At 47.1% G+C, this 20,260-nt stretch overlaps 1 protein-coding gene and 1 long non-coding RNA gene across 6 annotated transcripts in view; one reads left to right on the forward strand and one right to left on the reverse strand.

Annotated features, from left to right (window-relative positions):
- LOC100391085 (uncharacterized) overlaps window positions 1-20,260 on the reverse strand; it is a 41,172-nt gene that overhangs the window by 20,406 nt on the left and 506 nt on the right. For 2 of the 5 annotated variants that reach the window (XM_054249851.2, XM_054249853.2), the window contains exons 1-4: window positions 12,361-12,614; window positions 8,420-8,546; window positions 5,000-6,545; window positions 4,754-4,894 (exon numbers count right to left, since the gene is read on the reverse strand). In XM_054249851.2, the coding sequence (XP_054105826.2) occupies window positions 5,392-6,545; window positions 8,420-8,546; window positions 12,361-12,393 (1,314 nt within the window). In that variant the 5' untranslated portion in view covers window positions 12,394-12,614 and the 3' untranslated portion in view covers window positions 4,754-4,894; window positions 5,000-5,391. Of the gene's footprint in view, window positions 1-4,724; window positions 4,895-4,999; window positions 6,546-8,419; window positions 8,547-12,360; window positions 12,615-20,260 lie in introns of those variants that run through there. The other 3 variants (XM_078361004.1, XM_078361006.1, XM_078361005.1) reach the window with 3 other exon arrangements.
- On the forward strand, window positions 19,299-20,216 carry LOC144580878 (uncharacterized). The gene is made up of 2 exons (XR_013531160.1): window positions 19,299-19,433; window positions 19,989-20,216. It is a non-coding gene; the product is annotated as an uncharacterized LOC144580878 (long non-coding RNA).

The raw sequence follows: 20,260 nt of genomic DNA on the forward strand, positions 1-20,260 counted from the left end.
ATTGCGTGTGGACACAGGCCTTCAACATACACTACAATGACACAGTTTCTGAAGTATGAATTCTCTCATGGTCAATGAGCTGGAAGACATGACTAAGACTTTCCACACTGTACACATTTATACACTTATCTTTTACATGAGAAATCTGATAATACTGTTAAGCCATGGTTAAAGGCCTTTCCACATTCAATACATGTATCAGGTAAGACATGAGCTGTACCTAAAGTCTTCCAGCATTGATGATAAAAGTTTGTCTCCACTATAAATTATCTGATGCAATTACGGATTATTTGCCAAAGCCTTTTCCACATTCACCACATGTACAGATTTTTCTATAATGGTAAGCCTCATGAAAGAGATTTGCTCTGGACAAAGGATGATTCCATACTTTGATTGAAATTCAGAGGTTTTTTTCCCCCTTATTAGTACAGTATTCCATAGCGGCTGCATGCACAAATGTTCCATTTCTCTATGCCCTTAACACTTATTTTAGTACCATCCTAATGGGTGTGAGTTACCATATTTTATTGTGACTTTGATATGCATTTATCTACTGATTAGTGTTCAGCATCTCTTCATATACATGGTGGCCATTTGTACGTCTTCACTAGAGAAAACCCACTCAAGTTCTTTGCTCATTTTCCTTTTTGATGTTGTTCGAGACGGAGTCTTGCCCTGTCACCCAGGCTGGAGTGCAGTGGCGCAGTGTCTGCTCATTGTAACCTCCGCCTCCCGGGTTCAAGAGTTTCTCCAACCTCACCCTCCGAAGTAGCTGGGACTACAGGTGCGCACCACCACACCTGGCTAATTTCTGTATTTTTAGTAGGGATGCGGTTTCACCATGTTGGCCAGGATGGTCTTGATCTCCTGACCTCATGATCCACCCACCTCGGCCTCCCAAAGTGCTGAGATTACAAGAGTGAGCCACCATGCCCGGCCTCTTTGCCCATTTTCTAATTAGGCTACTTGGCTTTTTGTTAAGTTGTAGGAGTTTATATATTCTGAATATTAACCCTTTATCCAACATATAACTTGCAAATATTTTCTGCAGTTTTTTTAAAGTTTGGAGTTTTAGTCTATGTGGATTTCAGAAGCAATGGGGGTTTTTTATTTGGGGGAGGAATTAGTTATAATTTTATCTAGAAAATAATTTGGAAAATAACTTACTGGCAATAATGAGATTTCACATAATATGATGTCTCTTCATTTAATCTTTTCAACGCTTTTTGATCAAGATCCCCCATGTTTTTATTTGCATTTCTTGAAATTTAAAAATTAAGTTTCAATTGATATACTCAAATTACGGTAAAACATTTTTTACACATTGTGGTCATACCTGGGAAGTATATTCAATTTTTACATTAATTCTAATTGTGATTCAGTTGAGTTTCACAGGCAGATCACCTGAGGTCACAAGTTTGAGACCACTCTGGCCAACATGAAACCCAGAAGCAGAGGTTGCAGTGAGCCACCACTGCACTCCAGTCTGGGCAACTCCATCTCAAATAAAAAAAAAAAAAGAAAGCAAAGAATGTATAAACATTTTTCTTTTTCTTTTCCTTTTTTTTGAGATGGAGTTTTGATCTTGACATCCAGGCTGGAGTGCTGGGACTACAGGCAAATGCCACTATGCCCAGCTAATTTTTGTATATTTTGTAGAGACAGGTTTCCACTGGCCAGGCTGATCTTGAACTCCTGATCTCAAGTGATCCAACCCCTCAGCCTCCCAAAGTGCTAGGATTACAGGCATAAGCTACCACATCCTACCTACATATTTGTTCTTAAGCGAAAATAGACTGTAATAGTAATCTTTTCTTGAAAAAAAAAAAAAAAAAGAATATGAAATAACCACAACAAAGAAAAATAAATAACCACAACAATCAACAGTGTCCTTCCGGCCGGGCGCGGTGGCTCAAGCCTGTAATCCCAGCACTTTGGGAGGCCGAGGCGGGTGGATCACGAGGTCAACAGATCAAGACCATCCTGGTCAACATGGTGAAACCCTGTCTCTACTAAAAATTACAAAAAATTAGCTGGGCACGGTGGCGCGTGCCTGTAATCCCAGCTACTCAGGAGGCTGAGGCAGGAGAATTGCCTGAACCCAGGGGGCGGAGGTTGTGGTGAGCCGAGATCGCACCATTGCACTCCAGCCTGGGTAACAAGAGGGAAACTCCGTCACAAAAAAAAAAAAAAAAAAAAAACAGTGTCCTTCCTCCTTCCTTTTCTCCCTCCCTCCTTTCCTTTCTGATATGGTCTTGCTTTGTCACCCAAGTCGGAGGGCACCGGTGTTAGCATAGCTAATGGCAGCCTGAAATTCCTGGGCTCAAATGATCCTTTTGCCTCAGCCACCCAAGTACCTGGGACTACAGACAGGCATCGCCATGCCCAGCTAATTTTTTTATTTTCATTTTTCTGTAGAAATGGGGTCTTACTACAGTTGCTAAGGCTGGTGTTGAACTCCTGGCCTCAGGTAATGCTCCCACTTTGGACTTCCAAAGTGCTGGATTTACATGAGCAAAAAAAGATAACTCAAAGGACTGTGGGACATCAAGCAGAACACTGTACACATTATTGAAATTCCAGTAGGAGGGGAGAAACAGAAAGGGACGCAAAGCATCTTTTTTTTTTTTGAGAAGTCTGCTCTGTTGCCCAGGCTGGAGTGCAGTAGTGCGATCTTGGCTCACTGCAAACTCCGCCTTCCAGGCTCAAGTGATTCTCCTGCCTCAGCCTCCCAAGTAGCTGGAATTACAGGTGCATGCCACCACACCTGGCTAATTTTTGTATTTTTAGTAGAGATGGCGTTTCACCATGTTGGTCAGGCTGGTCTCGAACTCCTGACCTTGTGATCTACCCACCTTGGCCTCCCAAAGCACTTACAGGCGTGAGCCACCGTGCCCAGCCCAGAAAGCTTATTCAAAGAAATAATGGCTGAAAATCCCCAACCCAAGAGAGAGAATAGAAATCCAAATTCCTGAAGTGCAAAAAACACTAAATAAGATGGATACAGAGATCCATAATGAGATTTATTATAATCACATTGTTAAAAAGTTAAAGAGAGGCCAGGCGCAGTGGCTCATGCCTATAATCCCAGCACTTTGGGAGGCCGAGGCGGGCGGATCACGAGGTCAAGAGATCGAGACCATCCTGGTCAACAAGGTGAAACCCCTTCTCTACGAAAAATACAAAAATTAGCTGGGCATGGTGGTGCATGCCTGTAATCCCAGCTACTCGGGAGGCTGAGGCAGGAGAATTGCCTGAACCCAGAAGGCAGAGATTGCAGTGAGCTGAGATCGCACCATTGTACTCCAGCCTGGGCAACAAGAGCGAAACTCCGCCTCAAAAAAAAAAAAAAAAAGTTAAAGAGAAAACCTAAAGGAGAAAGAGAAAAGGAACTTGCTGTGTACACAAAGGATTCCTCATAAGACTATCAATGGATTTTTTCATAAAGACATTGCAGACCAGAAGGAAATGGAATGAAAATAAAAGCATGCAGGTAGCCGGGCATGGTGGCTCACGCCTGTAATCCCAGCACTTTGGGATGCCAAGGTGGGTGGATCACACAAGGTCAGGAATTTGAGACCAGTGTGGCAAACATAGCAAAACCCCATCTCTACTGATAATACAAAAATCAGCTGGGCATGGTGGGTGCCTGTAATCCCATCTACTTGGGAGGCTGAGGCAGGAGAATTGCCCAGGAGGCAGAGGTTGCAGTGAGCTGAGATCGCACCACTGCACCCCAGTCTGGGTGACAGAGCAAGACTCTGCCAAAAAAAAAAAAAAAAAAAAATCATAGTTCAAAACCAAAGTGACTTTTGCACCAGCCTAACAAAATATGGTTCAAAATAGAAAAGTCTGAATTTCCTATTGTTCTCGGAAAATCAGGTTTGACAACTCTGAAGTTGATTCCACTCTCTCTCTCCTCATGTCCTGGGAGAGGACTTTGCCTCAGTGATAACAAATATAGGTAAACAGTGCACCATTTCCACCTGACTCAACAGAAATGTTGGCTGGATGACAAAGGCTGCGTCAATGGCCTAGACCTGTCTTCTCCATCCTTGTTTTCCTGCCTGCATAGCAGTGACCTTGAGGTGAACATCCCAGAGGCTACAGGATTCCATAAAATTTCTGACAATAACCTGAGCTACACAAGATACACAATTCTGGAAGTCCTGAGCATTTCTGTACCTGCTCATCCTTAAGAGCCGTAATGATGAACATCATGGAAACCCCTATTAAAGGGTCGCATTCTATTTATTGCAGTTTTCCACTCCGGATCACTCCAGAACTTCTGTAACAATTACAATTCCTGCTATAACCTCACCACCTGTGGTGCTACCCTATGGAATTCAGGATATCAAGGCATATGGAACCTGGGGAACAGACATCCCCCAAGAGCACTGAACACAATGCAGTATTCCTCACAAACGAGAGAACCATTTCCTGTTGCTTTCAGAAGCACCGAAGGATGCCACAGTAATTGCCGCCTACTTAGACTGCCCTCTGAAACCACGGCATATTATGGCATCCAGGATATAAATTAGGACAATACCCTGCAGCTTTTTCCCAGAGGCCTGGAATAGCGATGAAAACTAGGCTCAAACTAGAAAGAGAACTCTATTCTGCCATCCTACTCTCCCTGTCCCTGTTGAGCCAAACAGTTGGGGATCCCAAAAAGTTACCCCTTTGTTTTCAAACCAACCCATACAGTGACTAGAACCCCCAAGATCAGTAAGGCCTTTATTACTGTACAAACCAGGGCAGTCAGAGGCAGGTGGCTCCCACGGTTCGTGATTCCGAGGCTGACAAACGATACCAAGAGTCATGCGAGGCCAACAATGTCCTGAAATACGTCACCCACAGAGTCCTCTGGGCCAAACTGGATCAGGTCCATGGCCTAACTCATCAAAGAGAAAAAAAAAAAAACAAAACAAGAAAGGAATAAATGCTTAGGCTATTTACAAATTCCTCCCATAAGGGGAGAACACCAGGGTTTACTTACCTGAATACTCTGTGGTGGGTGAATGGTGTACACTGTGAACACGTGCCAGGCAGTAGAGGTAAAATGGCTCTCACTACAGAATCAGCAGACATAAATCTGGCATGGGCCCTGGGCAGGGCAAAAGGTACAATGCAGCTCCCACATACCTGGAATGTATGCAGATGTTCAGATATAGGAGATTCAATTCAGGCTGATGCCAGCATCATAAGGGATCTCCTTCAGAGCTGTTATAGCAACTGGACATGTCCACATATCAAAAGTGTCTTTCCCTTGTGAACTCTGTGGTACTCAATGAGAGGCAGCCTTCAGCTGAAGCTTTCTAACATTAACTGTACTCAAGGACTTTCTCCAGGGTGCTAACAGCTTTTCCATACTTGCCACTCATAAGGCTTTTATCGACTATGAACTTTCCGGTGTTTAATAAGGCTTGAGTTATGGCTAAAGTATTTCCCACATTCAATGCACTCATAAGGCTTCTCCCCAGTGTGAACCCTCCTGTGCTTTATGAGGCCAGAATTTTGAGTAAAGGATTTCCCACATTCACTGCACTCATAGGGCCTTGATCCAGTGTGAACTCTCTGGTGTTTTCGGAGACTGGAGCTGTAGGGAAAGAACTTCCCACATTCACTGCACTCATAAGGCCTCTCCCCAGTGTGAACTCCCCGATGCTGAAGGAGTGCAGACCTTTGGCTAAAGGATTTCCCACATTCACTGCACTTATAAGGCCTTTCTCCAGTGTGAACTCTATGGTGTTCAATGAGGCTAGAGTTTTGGCTAAATGACTTCCCACATTTGCTGCACTCATAAGGTCTTGATCCACTATGAACTTTCTGGTGCTTTATGAGACTGGAATGATATGTAAAGAACTTCCCACATTCACTGCACTCATAAGGCCTCTCCCCGGTGTGAACTCCTCGATGCTGAAGGAGTGCAGACCTTTGGCTAAAGGATTTCCCACATTCACTGCACTCATACGGCCTTTCCCCGGTGTGAACTCTCCGATGTTTAATGAGGTTGGACTTGTTGCTAAATAATTTTCCACATTCACCACATTCGTGAGGCCGTACTGCGGTGTGAACTCTCCGGTGCTGAATGAGACTAGAGCTTTGCCTAAAGCACTTTCCACACTCTTGACATTCATAAGGCTTTTCTCCAGTGTGAACTCTCCAGTGGTCATTGAGGCTGTAATTTTTGCTAAAGGATTTCCCACATTCACCGCACATGTAACACTTTCCTGTAGTGAGAGTTCTCTGCGGCTGAACAAGTGAGTGTTTCCGGCTGAACGCTTTGATGCATTCTCCACAACTGTAATGAGTTTTTCCTCTGTGGTTGACAGCCCCACCACCGCTTCTGCTGTTTGATTGCTCCCCAGTGTGAGTGTCCTGTTGATGGAGAAATCCCAACTTGGCCAGGAAGTCCTTCCCAACTTCTACGCATGTGGAAGTCTCCCCTGACACATGGAATATGCAGGTGTTCACAAACAAGGCTCGGTCCACATTGCTTCTGAAATGTTTTTCTCCAAGGTTCTCTTTCTGGTAATGAACATCTGCAATGAAATGAAATACAATTATTTCTTACATGCCACACCCCTGTATAATTTCTGCCTATGATGGGTGCTCTAGGGCCCAGCCAGAAGCAAAATGTCTCTCAAGACCAGGCTACATATCTCACAGGGGTGGGCCTTCTGGGGAGAAAGTGACCCGAGCTGGGTCACTCCTTCTAAAGAAATGCTCTGCTCAGAAGGTGCCTCCTCATCCACCACTCTATGCCAACAACCTAAAAGCAAGAAATGCTAGTGAAGTGCACATTAACTATGGTGGGAGGGGGCGGCCCCTATACAACTGTGTGTATGACAAACCCAGGAACAAGTCTGTGGGAATGTTTGCATGGCAGCAGAGCTGGGTTCAGGTTCCAGATAAGCCTGCTTAGCAATACTAGGCTATCAAGTTTACAAGAATGTGGGAGAACTCAAGAGGTAAAGGCCACAACCATGAGGTATGAAAAAGAGAGGAGAAGCAGGGTCTAATACTAAATCCTCTGCAAACAACTTCAGCAGACACTTATCTGCTGATAACACGAGTGCTGTGTAGAACAGCATATTGAAGCCCAAGGAAATATGACTGCAACGCAGCAGCTGGCCTTCAAGGGCTGTTTAAGAGTACGTGCAAGGCCAGGCGCAGTGGCTCACACCTGTAATCCCAGCACTTTGGGAGGCAGAGGCAGGTGGATCATGAGGTCAGGAGCTCAAGACCAGCCTGGCCAAAATGGCAAAACCCCGTCTCTACTAAAAATACAAAAATTAGACAGGCACAGTGGCAGGCGCCTGTAATCCCAGCTACTCGGGAGGCTGAGGCAGGAGAATCGCTTGAATCTGGGCGGCAGAGGTTGCAGTGAGCTGACATCGCGCCATTGCACTCCCGCCTGGGCAACAGAGTGAGACTCCATCTCAAAAAAACAAAAGAGTATGTGCATACCTCATGACACACTATGTAGAGGCCAACAATGGAAAGAAATGCAGATGTAGCAGTGAGAAAAACAGATAAGATATGGAGTCCAGAGATGTGAGGATTAGCCCCAGGCTGGATGTTAAGTGACAAGTAGTAGAGCTGACATGTCAGCAAAATGTCAAGATTGAAGGAAAACTGGAAGTGTGCTGTGACCACTGGATTGGCACCAAAACTCTCGCCAAACAGAATAGGTTGCTGCTATAATATAGCATCTGGATAATGCAAGTACAAAGGGAAGAAAGAACAGAAAACCACCCTACACTGTCCCACAAAAAACTCAGCACATGACAGCCTGTAGGAAAGACACGCACACACACACACACACAAATATTACCAAAAAAATTTCAGAGGAAGGCCGGGCGTGGCGGCTCACGTCTATAATCCAAGCACTTTGGAGGCCAAGGTGGGTGGATCACCTGAGGTCGGGAGTTCAAGACCAGCCTGACCAATATGGTGAAACCCCATCTTAAAAAAAAACTTTTTTTCAGAGGAATAGCTTGTAAGTAGAGTCCATGGTCTACATAAGTAGTGACCATAACCCCTGGCATAGGCAGGCATAATGAAATGCCAGCTATGGGAGGGAAGTAGTAGCTTGGGCACACAGGATCCTGAAATCTGGAAAAAGTTACCCAGTCATGGAGGGGACAATAAAGTTGAGATGCACTAGGGTGACTGTAAAAGTCCAGACTCTGAATCCTTCCCTGTGAGGCTGTGGGGAAACAGGTACTTGGGCACCTCAAGGAGAGTAGAGGACAGTATGCAAACCTTAGTCACAGCAATGACAGAATTATGCAGGGAAATGAGAAAGAAGCAGAGTGTATACTCTTGTCATGAGAAGGACAGACCTGCCTATAGGGAAAAGAGGAAGGGCATAGACTAGCTCAGGGCACAGGAATGGGTAAAAGAACCTTACCCAGGGAGGTTAAAAGAGCCAAGTTCTCCAGCATCACATCACGGTACAGGCATCTTTGAGCCTCATCAAGGAGACCCCATTCCTCCCAGGAGAAGTGAACAGCCACATCTTCAAAGGTCACAGTGCCCTGCCACAATGGGAACAGATGAAACCACCAAGAGCCCTTCTCCCAAGCACCCACAGTCCATACCCCTACATCCTTACCCCATGCCCATTCTCTTCCCAAGCTTCCCAACTGAGAGGAGAAACCAGCCCCAATCACATGTGGGTCAATAGGTATCTGAGCTGGGGGCCTGGCATGGAAGGATCTATGCTATCCCATGATGAAATCCCCCTGGAATGTTCAAGGTCATGTGAGTCTCAATACCAGGACCCTGCAGCTGTCATTTACTCCCAGATGTGCATCATTCTTCAGAATACACATCCCTCCTATCTCCAGATACCATAGCCCAAGCCAGGGCTGCCACCTCACTGCCCACACCATAGACATGTCCCTGCTCTTAACCCCCGTGTCATTGTTTTAATCTCTTCCTCTTCACCCCATTAGCGAAGGCAGGATTGCTATACTAGGGCTATGCATATGGCCAAACACAATACCTGACACTAGGAAGATGATACAGCAGTTTATCACTCATATATAATAAAACCTGGGAGATGAGAACAACGTGTACCACACAGGATCACAGGGATACAGTCCACAAAACCAGCGAATAACCAACAGCTGTGGAATACAAGCATTTTGCCCACAAAAGGATCAGGTGCCCCCTGGTTCCCACAATTGGCTTGTTTAGAAAACAGCCAGTGGCCTGGTCGGGAGCTGAAATCTGCTACAAAGGGAGAAGCAGAAATTGTGCCTGGTCCCCTTGATAAAAAGCGTTGTCTGTTTGGGAGAAGAGTAGGGAGGGAATCTTGTCATCAGGCCATTTGATGTCACCCTAATTTCTCCAGACGTCATATTGGGCCTTAATGTTAGACTTTACACTGTAACTCAGCACATAGCATCCAGAGTGTACTTGACAAATTCAGACAGGATCTAATGCTGCCCTAGATTTCCCAGGGGACCCACCAGGGGTAGCAGCCCCAAACCCTATGAAGTCTTCCTGTTTGGACTTAGGCCACACAGAACCACATGTGCCTCTCAGATACCCGTGGCCCTGTTCCGCTTCTGTGCTGCACTTGCTCCTCTGTCCACCTAACACTCAAAGACTAGCCCAGGCCAAGTGATCATCACAGATGACCATATTTGCCCCTGGACTTAATTCTCCAGGGGGAATAAACACTCCAGGCCCCATCAAAGTCATCACAAAATGCTAGTGATTCCACAAGGTGCTGAATGAGCACTAAGGGAAAAAAAGGACCGCCATTTGCCTCAAATACACCTCTGCCTCTGCATCCACCTCACATCCACTCTTTCCTTCAAAGCGTATGCCACCGGCCCAACTATCCTCTCCAAACACCCTACCCTACCTCCACAGCCACTAACCACCCTTACCTGTGTTTACAAAGCCCAAGAACATCACCCAGTTATCCAACCAAAAGGCTTGGTCCTTAGCCCCCGAATCTGCCCTTCCAGGCCAAATAATCTGTACCCCCATGCCTGAAGGTTAACCCTTACAGGCTGAGCGCGGTGGCTCATGGCTGTGATCCCAGCACTTGGGACATCTCCATTCTGAAGCACTCCCCAGATTTCGAGACCTGTGTGTTCAACAGTCACCTACTTAATGCCTCTGAAACATCGCAAACTCTTACATGACCAAAGCAAAGCTCCCGATGTCTCCAGTGAATGTTACTGTTAATACCAACTTCGCCATCTCAGTTGAACGAGGAGGTCATCGCTGAATCCTGTTTCACTCCCTCGCTATCTACATCAGAAAATGTAGTTGCCCCCTTTAAAAACTTGCATCCAGAGAGCAACACATCTCCTAATTTTTTTTTTTTTGAGACAGAGTTTCGCTCTTGTTACCCAGGCTGGAGTGCAATGGCGCAATCTCGGCTCATGGCAACCTCCGCCTCCTGGGTTCAGGCAATTCTCCTGCCTCAGCCTCCTGAGTAGCTGGGACTACAGGTACGCGCCACCATGCCCAGCTAATTTTTTTGCATTTTTAGTAGAGACGGGGTTTCACCATGTTGACCAGGATGGTCTCGATCTGTTGACCTCATGATCCACCCGCCTCGGCCTCCCAAATTGCTGGGATTACAGGCGTGAGCCACCGCGCCCGGCCCCCACATCTCCTAATATACGACCGCGGTCCATTAATCCACCTGGATTGGCTGTAGCTTCCACGCTGATCTTTCCTCCTCCCTCAACCCACAGTCGCTCTCCGTGCTAACAGGGTGGAGCCTGCTAGAACTTTGGTAAGATCACCACCTTTTTCTAACCCAAACCTCCCATTACCTCCAGAATAGGTACCCAGCGTCCCAGGCAGCCACTGCAGTCCAAACTCCTTCCCCCTGCTCTTTGTTCCCAGCTAAAAGGAAGGAGATCTGTGGTTTCCTCAAAAATCTCAGCTTAGTTCTACTAAGCACTTGCCCCTCCTGATACCAGCGCCGGAAGTAACCTTTCAAACGTTCCAACTGGCTTTCACAAATGGGATAACCCCTGGCATGGACTTAGAACCTTGGGCTTAGAATTTCTGCAGGGCAGCACACCCAGGATTGGGGGTAACAGCACTTAAGCGTAGTAGGAAACCACAATCCCAAGAACAAGTGGGAGGGGGTGGGGGAGGTGCCTACTGAGGGACTGGAACACTGCCCACTTCCCTGTGAGTTCCATATGCCCTTCTATAACCAGGAGAACCAGGGAAAGAGGACCGCATCCCTGATGAGGCTCAATGGGCTCAGCCTCCGTGTATCCCGCCCTGGCCCTGAACTCAGGGTGGCTGTTTTACTTCGGTGCCTCAGTGCTCACCGTCGCGTCTCACTAACTGTAGGGCAACGAAATAAAGATGCAGCCTCCCACTACCTCAGTGTCGTCATCGCCCCATCGGGGCTCATCCTATTAAGGGTCTCGGGAAAAAAATGTAAACCCTAACAAAGGGCGGGCGCGACGGCTCACGCCCGTAATCCCAGCACTTTGGGAGGCCGAGGCGGCCGTGTGACTTGAGGTCAGGAGTTTGAGACCAAACTGGTCCCCAAATGGTGAAACCCGTGGTCTTATTTGCCCCTGGACTTATTAATTTGGGGACTTAAAAATACAAAAAACCTGCCAGGCGTTGTGGTGCATGCTTGTAATCGCAGCTAGTGGGGAGGCTGAGGCAGGAGAATCGCTTGAACCCAGGAGGCGGAGGTTGCAGTGACCCGGGACGCGCCATTGCCCTCCAGCCTGGGCGACAAGAGAGGAACTCCGGGCCGGGCGCGGTGGCTCAAGCCTGTAATCCCAGCCCTTTGGGAGGCCGAGGCGGGTGGATCACGAGGTCAAGAGATCGAGACCATCCTGGTCAACATGGTGAAACCCCGTCTCTACTAAAAATACAAAAAATTAGCTGGGCATGGTGGCGCGTGCCTGTGATCCCAGCTACTCAGGAGGCTGAGGCGGGAGAATTGCCTGAACCCAGGAGGCGGAGGTTGCGGTGAGCCGAGATCGCGCCATTGCACTCCAGCCTGGGTAACGAGCGAAACTCCGTATCAAAAAAAAGAGAGAGGACTCCCTCCCAAAGAGAAAAAACGAACATAAATGGCATCCCCCTCCTTTCTTCAAAACTCTCCGTGGCCTCCAGCCTCCCCACAATGAAGGCACAACCCGCCTCACATTCTCGTTCCCCGCAGAAAAGCGCTTTCCGAGTTCTCCCGGCTCAGCCCCGGCCCGCGCCCTCCCACACCTCGACACGCGCCGTGTCAGCAACGGGGCCCCACCCACGAGCGCCTCAGGGTCCCCGACCCTGGGCTGCAGGCGCCCTTCACGGCGGCTTCAGAACGTGGGTGGGGGAAGACGCAGCACTCACCGGAGCTGGCGCCCTCGGAGTGGCCGCTGCCATCAGGCTCTGTGGGTAGAGACGGGCCGGGAGCGGCGGGCGCTCAGGGGAGGGACCCAAGCACGGCGGTCGCTATCCCAGGCCTGGCGTGGGTCACCAAGGCTCCGATGCTTCCGTGCGGGAGGGACGACGACTCCCCTCACGCCCTCGTAGCCCCAACTAGGCGCTCTGCGATCTCAGATCCGGCGAAGACACCCCAGAGAAGCCAAAATGGCCGCCACCACGCAGACTCCAAACGTCCCGCCCTTTTTTGGTGACTGTCGTGGAAGTCTATTTTCTGAGCTCTCACTGGCTTAGTAGTGCTGCCGTTCGATGCAGAGCATTCTGGGTAATGTAGTTTTCATGCATCCTGAGGTCCGGCCTGGGGACGCATTGCACCAACCTCTTGGCAGAAAGGCGAAGCTCCGGGGTGCGGGGTGATGAGAAATGGCTTATCCAGGTCCTAGGGCAGAGGAGGGGCTTAGTCCTTTCTTGACGGCGTCGTAATCAGACAGCATATCGGCGGCGCCATCTGCAACTGGTCAACCAAGTGTTTGGGAAATATTATTTCATACCTCATAAAGTTCAGCAGGCTCCCAGAGGCTAAAAGTATTATCAGACTCTCCCTACGGCTGCAAATCCAAATATATACATCACTTGCAGACATGAAATTTATCCACTAGTAGGGATGTTATATTTATTACATTATTATTTCTTCGTTCTTCGTCTTTCTTCCTTCTTTCTTCTTCTTTTGGACAGAGTCTCCCTCTGTCGCCCAGGCTGGAGTGCAGGGGTATCATCCGGGCTCACTACAACCTCCGCCTCCCGGGTTCAAGTGATTCTCGTGCCTCAGGCTGCCAAGTAGCTGGGCCTACAGGCGCGCACCACCACGCCCAGCTAATTTTTTCTATTTTTTGTAGAGATGGGGTTTCACTGTGGTGATCCCGAACTCCTGGCCTCAGGTGATACACCCGCCTCTGTTTCTGAAAGTGTGTGTGACCCACCGCCCCCAGCCTCTCCCATATTACATTTCAAATGTATGTACTTGGAAGCATTGAAGTCAGTCTTCTCTGTCTGTGCACTTTCGGTCAGGGACAGGAGAAAAACTACTTAAGATAATGGCATGACATTGCCTCTAGAAGACAGAAGATAGGTCACCTTGAAGCAGTAATACAAAGGTAGAATGCTGTCTGTGACTCCAACAGAAAACATCTTTGCCTGCATAGTCAATTATTCTGTCGTCAATAATTGGGTCGTCAATAATTGGGTCCAATTCATTAAGCAACACTTTTATCCATGTCATAATTCCTACTTGATATCTGAGATATACTCAATTCCTTTTAGAAGTCTAATATCAATCTCAAAAACAATGAAAGATGTACGCTATTTTGATAAGAGACAAAGGGGAAAGGTGGGGCTTTTTTTTTTTTTTTTTAAACGGAGTTTCGCTCCTGTTGCCCAGGCTGGAGTGCAATGGTGCCGTCTCAGCTCACTGCAACCTGCATCTCCCGGGTTCAAGTGATTTTCCTGACTGAGGCTCCCGAGTAGCTGGGATTACAGGCATGCACCACCACACCCAGCTAATTGTGTATTTTTAGTAGAGACAGGGTTTATCCACCTTGGTCAGGCTGGTCTCAAGCTCTGGTGCTCAGGTGATCCGCCCACCTCAGCCTCCCAATTAGCTGGGACTACAGGAGCATACCATCACACCCGGCTAATTTAAAAAAAAATTTTTTTTTTTTGTAAAGACAGGATCTTGCTATTTTGCCCAGGCTGGTCTCAAACTATCCTCCCACTATGGCCTCCTAAAATGCTGGGATTATACGTGTTAGCCACAGTGCCTGGCATTATTCTTTAAAATCCAGCCATGTGCCCACATTAGAAGGCAATATGTTCCACCCCTGAGGACACAAACACCAGTTCACCGTGCTCCAATGAGGCTTTCCCTGCCTACTCCCTTATCCTTACATCATACCTTTTAACTCTGGTGCAGCCACATGGACCTCAAAATGGGTGGAGCACAGGTGGAAATCTGGAAGCAGGCCTCAGATGATGAAAGCAAACTTTCATATATAAAAGATACTATAATGTTTAAAATTTATGAGAAATTAATAGCTAAACTTGAGGTGAATATGGTGACTGAAAATTGCATATGGTTGTTTTATTGACAGATGGTTACCAGAAAAGTCCAATGGTGGGGATGTGAGAAAGGGGAGCTTATTTCTGGAACCGGTTTGAAAGGTCAGTTTGGAGAAAAAGAATTCTGGGCAAAGCTGAAATAGCAATGCATATGCTAGTAGATTTTTGGGGATACATGGGTGAGTTGGTTTTCACTAGAAACAATCCAGGACTAGAGGGTGCCATGTAGAAACGGCCTAAAGGATGGAAGGGGAGAATTCTGCAGCATAAATTATGATGCTTCTCTGATTCTGTCACCTCTGCCTTAGAACAGAGAACTGTCTGGCAGCTACAGATAAGGTAGCACTGTGCAGAGAAGCCTGTCCATTCACCCTCTTTCCTCAACCGTCTCCGACTGTTTTGCTATTGTGAGCATTCTCGCATATGCTTCTCGGTCCACAGGAAGGAGAATTTTTGTTTGCAAAGATCTGTATGAGGCAGGGGATACTTTTTCAACATGGTTTTTCAATCTATTACAGCACCATCAGAAGGTAAAAAACTTAATGTCCATGTCTTCTCCAACACTAGATATGGCTACTGCTTTTTCTTTTCAGACAGGGTCTGGCTCTGTTGCCCTGGCTGGAGAGCAGTGGTACCATCAGAGCTCACTTCAGCCTCAACCTCCTGGCCTCAAGGGATCCTCCTATCCAAGCCTCCTTAATAGCTGGAAGTACAGGTGAGTACCACTACTAATTTTTGTATTTTTTGTAGAGACGGGGTCTTGCTGTGTTGCCCCGGGTGGTCTCCAACTCCTAGGCCCAAGCCATACACCTGCCAACCGCCCCCAACCTCAGCTTCCTGAGTAGCTGGGACTACAAGAGTGAGACATCCCTCCGGGCCTTAACGCTTTGATTTTAATATCCAGATCCTTAGTCCAGTTTCTTGGAGTCAGCCCGTAAGATAAGGTGGGGTAGACAAAGTTCTTTCTCTCCTCACCCTCTGCATAGACAACATGTTTGTATTGTGCAGGCTTAATGTGTACCTGACTGTTCTGACACACCAGCTGCCAGTCTGACTCTGCTGGGTGTTTTACGGGTCCTGCAATTACAAATAAACAATAAGCCCCTGGCCTCCACTCAAAGCCGCACATCAGTGGTTATATCCCTGCCCCTTCAGGGATTACAGCCAGACTTCACTGATACCCAAGGCCTCCCACGGCAGGCTCTTGGGTCAAAGTCCCTGGATGAAAAATGTTGGAACAAAGGCTTCTGGGACTTGTAGTCCACCACGCAGCGCGCATTGCTCTCTGGTTGCTGAAGGAGGTGGCGAGTTCTGCGCAGGTACACATGCGATCGCCTGATGAGCCGGATGGTGGAGATAAAGTGGGTGAATGTGCGTCCCCCGACGGGCAGAGGAGGGAAGCTGGGCTGTAAACTGAGGCGGCAGGTCCCAGGGGAACGCGGTGACCCAGAGCCGCGGTCTCCCGAAACGTCCCCCCGGAGCCAGGCGTTCCAGGGGCCTCTGGCAGGGGTAGTCATCGCCATCCAGCCTTGCGCTGCTTTCTGGGATCTAGTGTCGGCCGGCACTGGGCAGACGCCTGGACTCCCACACGGCGCTTTCTTCGAGCGCTCCTGCTGCGGGGCTTCGGAACTCAGTCCCGGAGTATTGTGTATTTGGAGTTTCCTCTCTTAAGCTAGAGAAGACAAGGCCTCCGTACCGGGGGAAGCAAAAAGATCATCGTACTTACCATTCTAATTGCCATCCTTTATTTTAGGTGAAGCTGGCTTACTCTTCGCAGTAGACAGCCATGTTTCCTTTAGGAGATTTATTTATATTTCAAGAGTGAACCATTAAACTATTCGGTATTGGTAACATTCAGGAGTGCCATGTCCGCCCCCCCCCCTTTTTTTTTTTTTTTGAGACAGGGTCTCACTTTGTCACCCAGACTGGAATGCAGTGGCACAGTCTCAACTCAGTGCAGCCTCAACTTCCTGGGTTCCAGTGATCCTCCTGCCTCAGCCCCCCATGAAGTTGGGACTGTAGTCAGGCACCACCACGCCTGACTAATTTTCGTATTTTTAGTAGAGATGGGATTTTGCCATGTTGCCCAGGCTAGTCTCAAACCCCTGAGATCAAGTGATCCACCCGCCTCCGCCTCTCAAAGTGCTAAGATTACAGGCATGAGCCACCTCGTTCAGCCCTAAATTTCCTGTTGTGCTAGTCTTGTTCTGTGTTGAAAACAGAATTAATCATGGCCAACACCGAATAGAGGAAGCAGAGGAATGTCTGACATTATACACTGGATGCAAGTTTTGGGAACAGGGATTTTCACCCCTGCCATTCTCTGCTGTTCTGAATTTTCTTAGATTCTCTGTCATTTTCACTCATTAATTACGCGGCAAAACTAATGGCCAAAGTTATTTATATCCTCCCCTTTGATTCAGGTTTCAAGGGTGTGATTACAAACCCTCAAACCAATCTCGAGCTTGTATCTTCAGCCACCCTCTTTAATTCACACACCAGGCCAATATTGAGTCACACACCAGACCAATATTGTCCTCAACCTAAAACACGCAGAGCCAGGAACTAGACAACGAGACACCACGGCTATGGCTTAGAGCCTGCCAGCATTATTCAAACTAGCCAACCCTAAACTATTTCTCCTGCCCTACCTCACCTTTCCCATGAAAAATAATAAAATCTGTGATCTACACTTTCCTTATTTTCTGCCTCCTGACCAAACCTGGTTCTTCCCCTGTGTGGCCCTGTGTGGTATGGCATCCCTCCTCCTCTCAGGAAATGTAAGTAATGAAAGTTTTTCAATAGCGTTGACTTCTTGATGTCATGCAGCCACCTTTTTAAGTTAAGATCTGGGCGTAAATCACCTGTCCTTTCCCAGCAGAGCTGACAGATACAAAGCAGTAAGGAGTGCTTCTTTTCAGTCCCAGCCCTGATACTTCCCGTGTTTGAGAAAGATTACTCATAGAAAATGGTGGCCCTCAGCCTGCCTGCTTCGCCTTCAATGAGTACTATACCCAGCTTTTGTCTATACTTAAACCCTCAGTTCTCCAAAAATGTACCCCAAGAAGAGAAGCCTGGAAAGAACATAAACATGATCTGCAGGGTTATTCGGTCCATCGTTTCAGAGTACCCAAGTACCGAGAGCACAATCTCCAAGGGAGACAGGCAGTCTCCATGAGGCCAAGTCTTACGATCCCACAAATACCTTGTCTCATGAAAATAGGGGACCTGGCCAGGCGCGGTGGCTCACACCTGTAATCCCAGCACTTTGGGAGGCCGAGGCGGGTGGATCACGAGGTCAAGAGATCGAGACCATCCTGGTCAACATGGTGAAACCCCGTCTCTACTAAAAATATAAAAAATTAGCTGGGCATGGTGGTGCGTGCCTGTAATCCCAGCTACTCAGGAGGCTGATGCAGGAGAATTGCCTGAACCCAGGAGGCGGAGGTTGTGGTGAGCCAAGATTGCGCCATTGCACTCCAGCCTGGGTAACAAGAGCGAAACGCCATCTCAAAAAAAAAAAAAAAAAAGAAAATAGGGGACCAGAGCATATTACGATAACCAAGGAACTCATTATCATTATTACCCCTTTATCCCAGATAATTGTCCCTGGTATTAAATCTGCCTTTTCTGGCTGGGTGCAGTGGCTCATGCCTGTAATTCCAGCACTTTGGGAGGCCAAGCCAAAAGAATCCCCCAAGAGTTCAAGACCAACTTGGAGAATGTAGTGAGACCTGATCTCTCCAAAAAAAATTTTTTTAATTAAAAGTTTTAAAAAGAAAAACAGGGTCGGGCACAGTGGCTCACGCCTATAATCCCAGCACTTTGGGAGGCCGAGGCGGGTGGATCACGAGGTCAAGAGATCGAGACCATCCTGGTCAACATGGTGAAACCCCGTCTCTACTAAAAATACAAAAAGTAGCTGGGCATGGTGGCGGGTGCCTGTAATCCCAGCTACTCGGGAGGCTGAGGCAGGAGAATTGCTTGAACCCAGGAGGTGGAGGTTGCGGTGAGCCGAGATCGCGCCATTGCACTCCAGCCTGGGTAACAACAGCGAAACTCCATCTCAAAAAAATAGAAAAAAGAAAAAGAAAAACCTTCCTTTTCTGAAATTAATATTGGCATTCAAGAGGTCTTTTGATTAGTGTCATCATAGTATACATTTTTTCTTTATTTTTGTCCATCTGAGTCTTTAAATTAGATTTTTTTTTTTGAGACAGAGTCTTGCTCTGTCACCAGGCTGGAATGCAGTGGCACGATCTCCGCTCACTGCAAACTACACCTCCTGGGTTGAAGCTATTCTCCCACCTCAGCCTCCTGAGTAGCTGGGACTACAGGCATGCACCACCATGCCCAGATAATTTTTGTATTTTTAGTAGAAACAGGGTTTCACCATGTTGGCCAGGATGGTCTTGATCTCTTGACATTGTGATCCACCACCTTGGCCTCCCAAAGTGCTGGGATTACAGGCGTGAACCACTGCATGCGGCCTAAAGTGGATTTCTTTGAGAAGATTTCATTGCATCTTGCACGTATCCACTGTGACAACCTTTGCCTTTTCATTGGTCTGTTTGAACCATTCACGTTTAAAATGAGTATTGATATTGATATAGTTAGCCTATGTTTGTAAATGTTTTCTGTTCACTGCATTTGTTTGTTCCTCCCCGGCCCCTATACTCTTATTTTATCCTGTTGTAATTTTTTTTTTTTTTGAGACCTTGTCAAAAATTATTTAACTGTATATACTTGGGTTTATTCCTGGGCTCTCTGTGCCATTGCATTGTTTTGTGTATCTCTTTTTTTTTTTTGAGATGGAGTCTAACTGTCACCCAGGCTGGAGTCCAGTGGCTCAGCTCACTGCAACTTCTGCCTCCTGAAATCAAGCAATTCTCCTATCTTAGTCTCCTGAATAACTGGAATTACAGGTGTGTGCTACCATGCCCAAAAAATTTTTATATTTTTCATAGAAATGGGGTTCACCATGTTGGGCAGGCTGGTCTCAAACTCCTGACCTCAAGTGATCCACCTGCCTTGCCCCCCACACAAAGTGCTGGGATTACAGGCATGAGCCACCATGCGGGGCTGTTACCCTACTGTAATTGAGCAATTTATTATTCCATTTATCACCTGTCTTAGTGTTTTAGTTATAATTATTTTTTAAATTTTATTAATCCCAGGTGGGAGGGGGATGAGGGTTGAAAAATTATTACCTGTTGGGTACAATGTTCACTATTAAGGTGATGCATACACTAAAAGCCCAGACTTCATCTCTACGTAATATATGCATGTTAAAAACTCTGCGCTTGAGGCTGGGCGAGGTCGCTCACGCCTGTAATTACAGCACTTTGGGAGACTGAGGCGAGTGGATCACTTGAGGTCAGGGGTTCAAGACCAGCCTGGCCAACATGGTGTAACCCCCATCTCTACTAAAAATACAAAAAAAATTACCCGGGTGTGGTGGTGTGGGTCTGTAATTCCAGCTACTCCGACACTGAGGCAGGAGAATCGCTTGAACCCGGGAGACGGAAGCTGCAATGAGCCGAGATCGCACCACTGCACTCCAGCCTGGGCGACAGAGTGAGACTCTTAAAAAAAAAAAAAAAAAGTCTGAGCTTCTTTAAACCTGTAAAAAGAAAAGAAAATCAGAGTTGCCAGCATAAAAAAATTATTATTAATTCCTACTTTAGAAGTTATAATAAACATCATTTTTTTTAAAAAAAAAAAAAAAAAAAAAAAAAGGAGCAAAGTACTC

This window comes from Callithrix jacchus, chromosome 22 (genome assembly GCF_049354715.1).
Source record: "Callithrix jacchus isolate 240 chromosome 22, calJac240_pri, whole genome shotgun sequence".
NCBI classification, from domain to species: domain Eukaryota; kingdom Metazoa; phylum Chordata; class Mammalia; order Primates; family Cebidae; genus Callithrix; species Callithrix jacchus.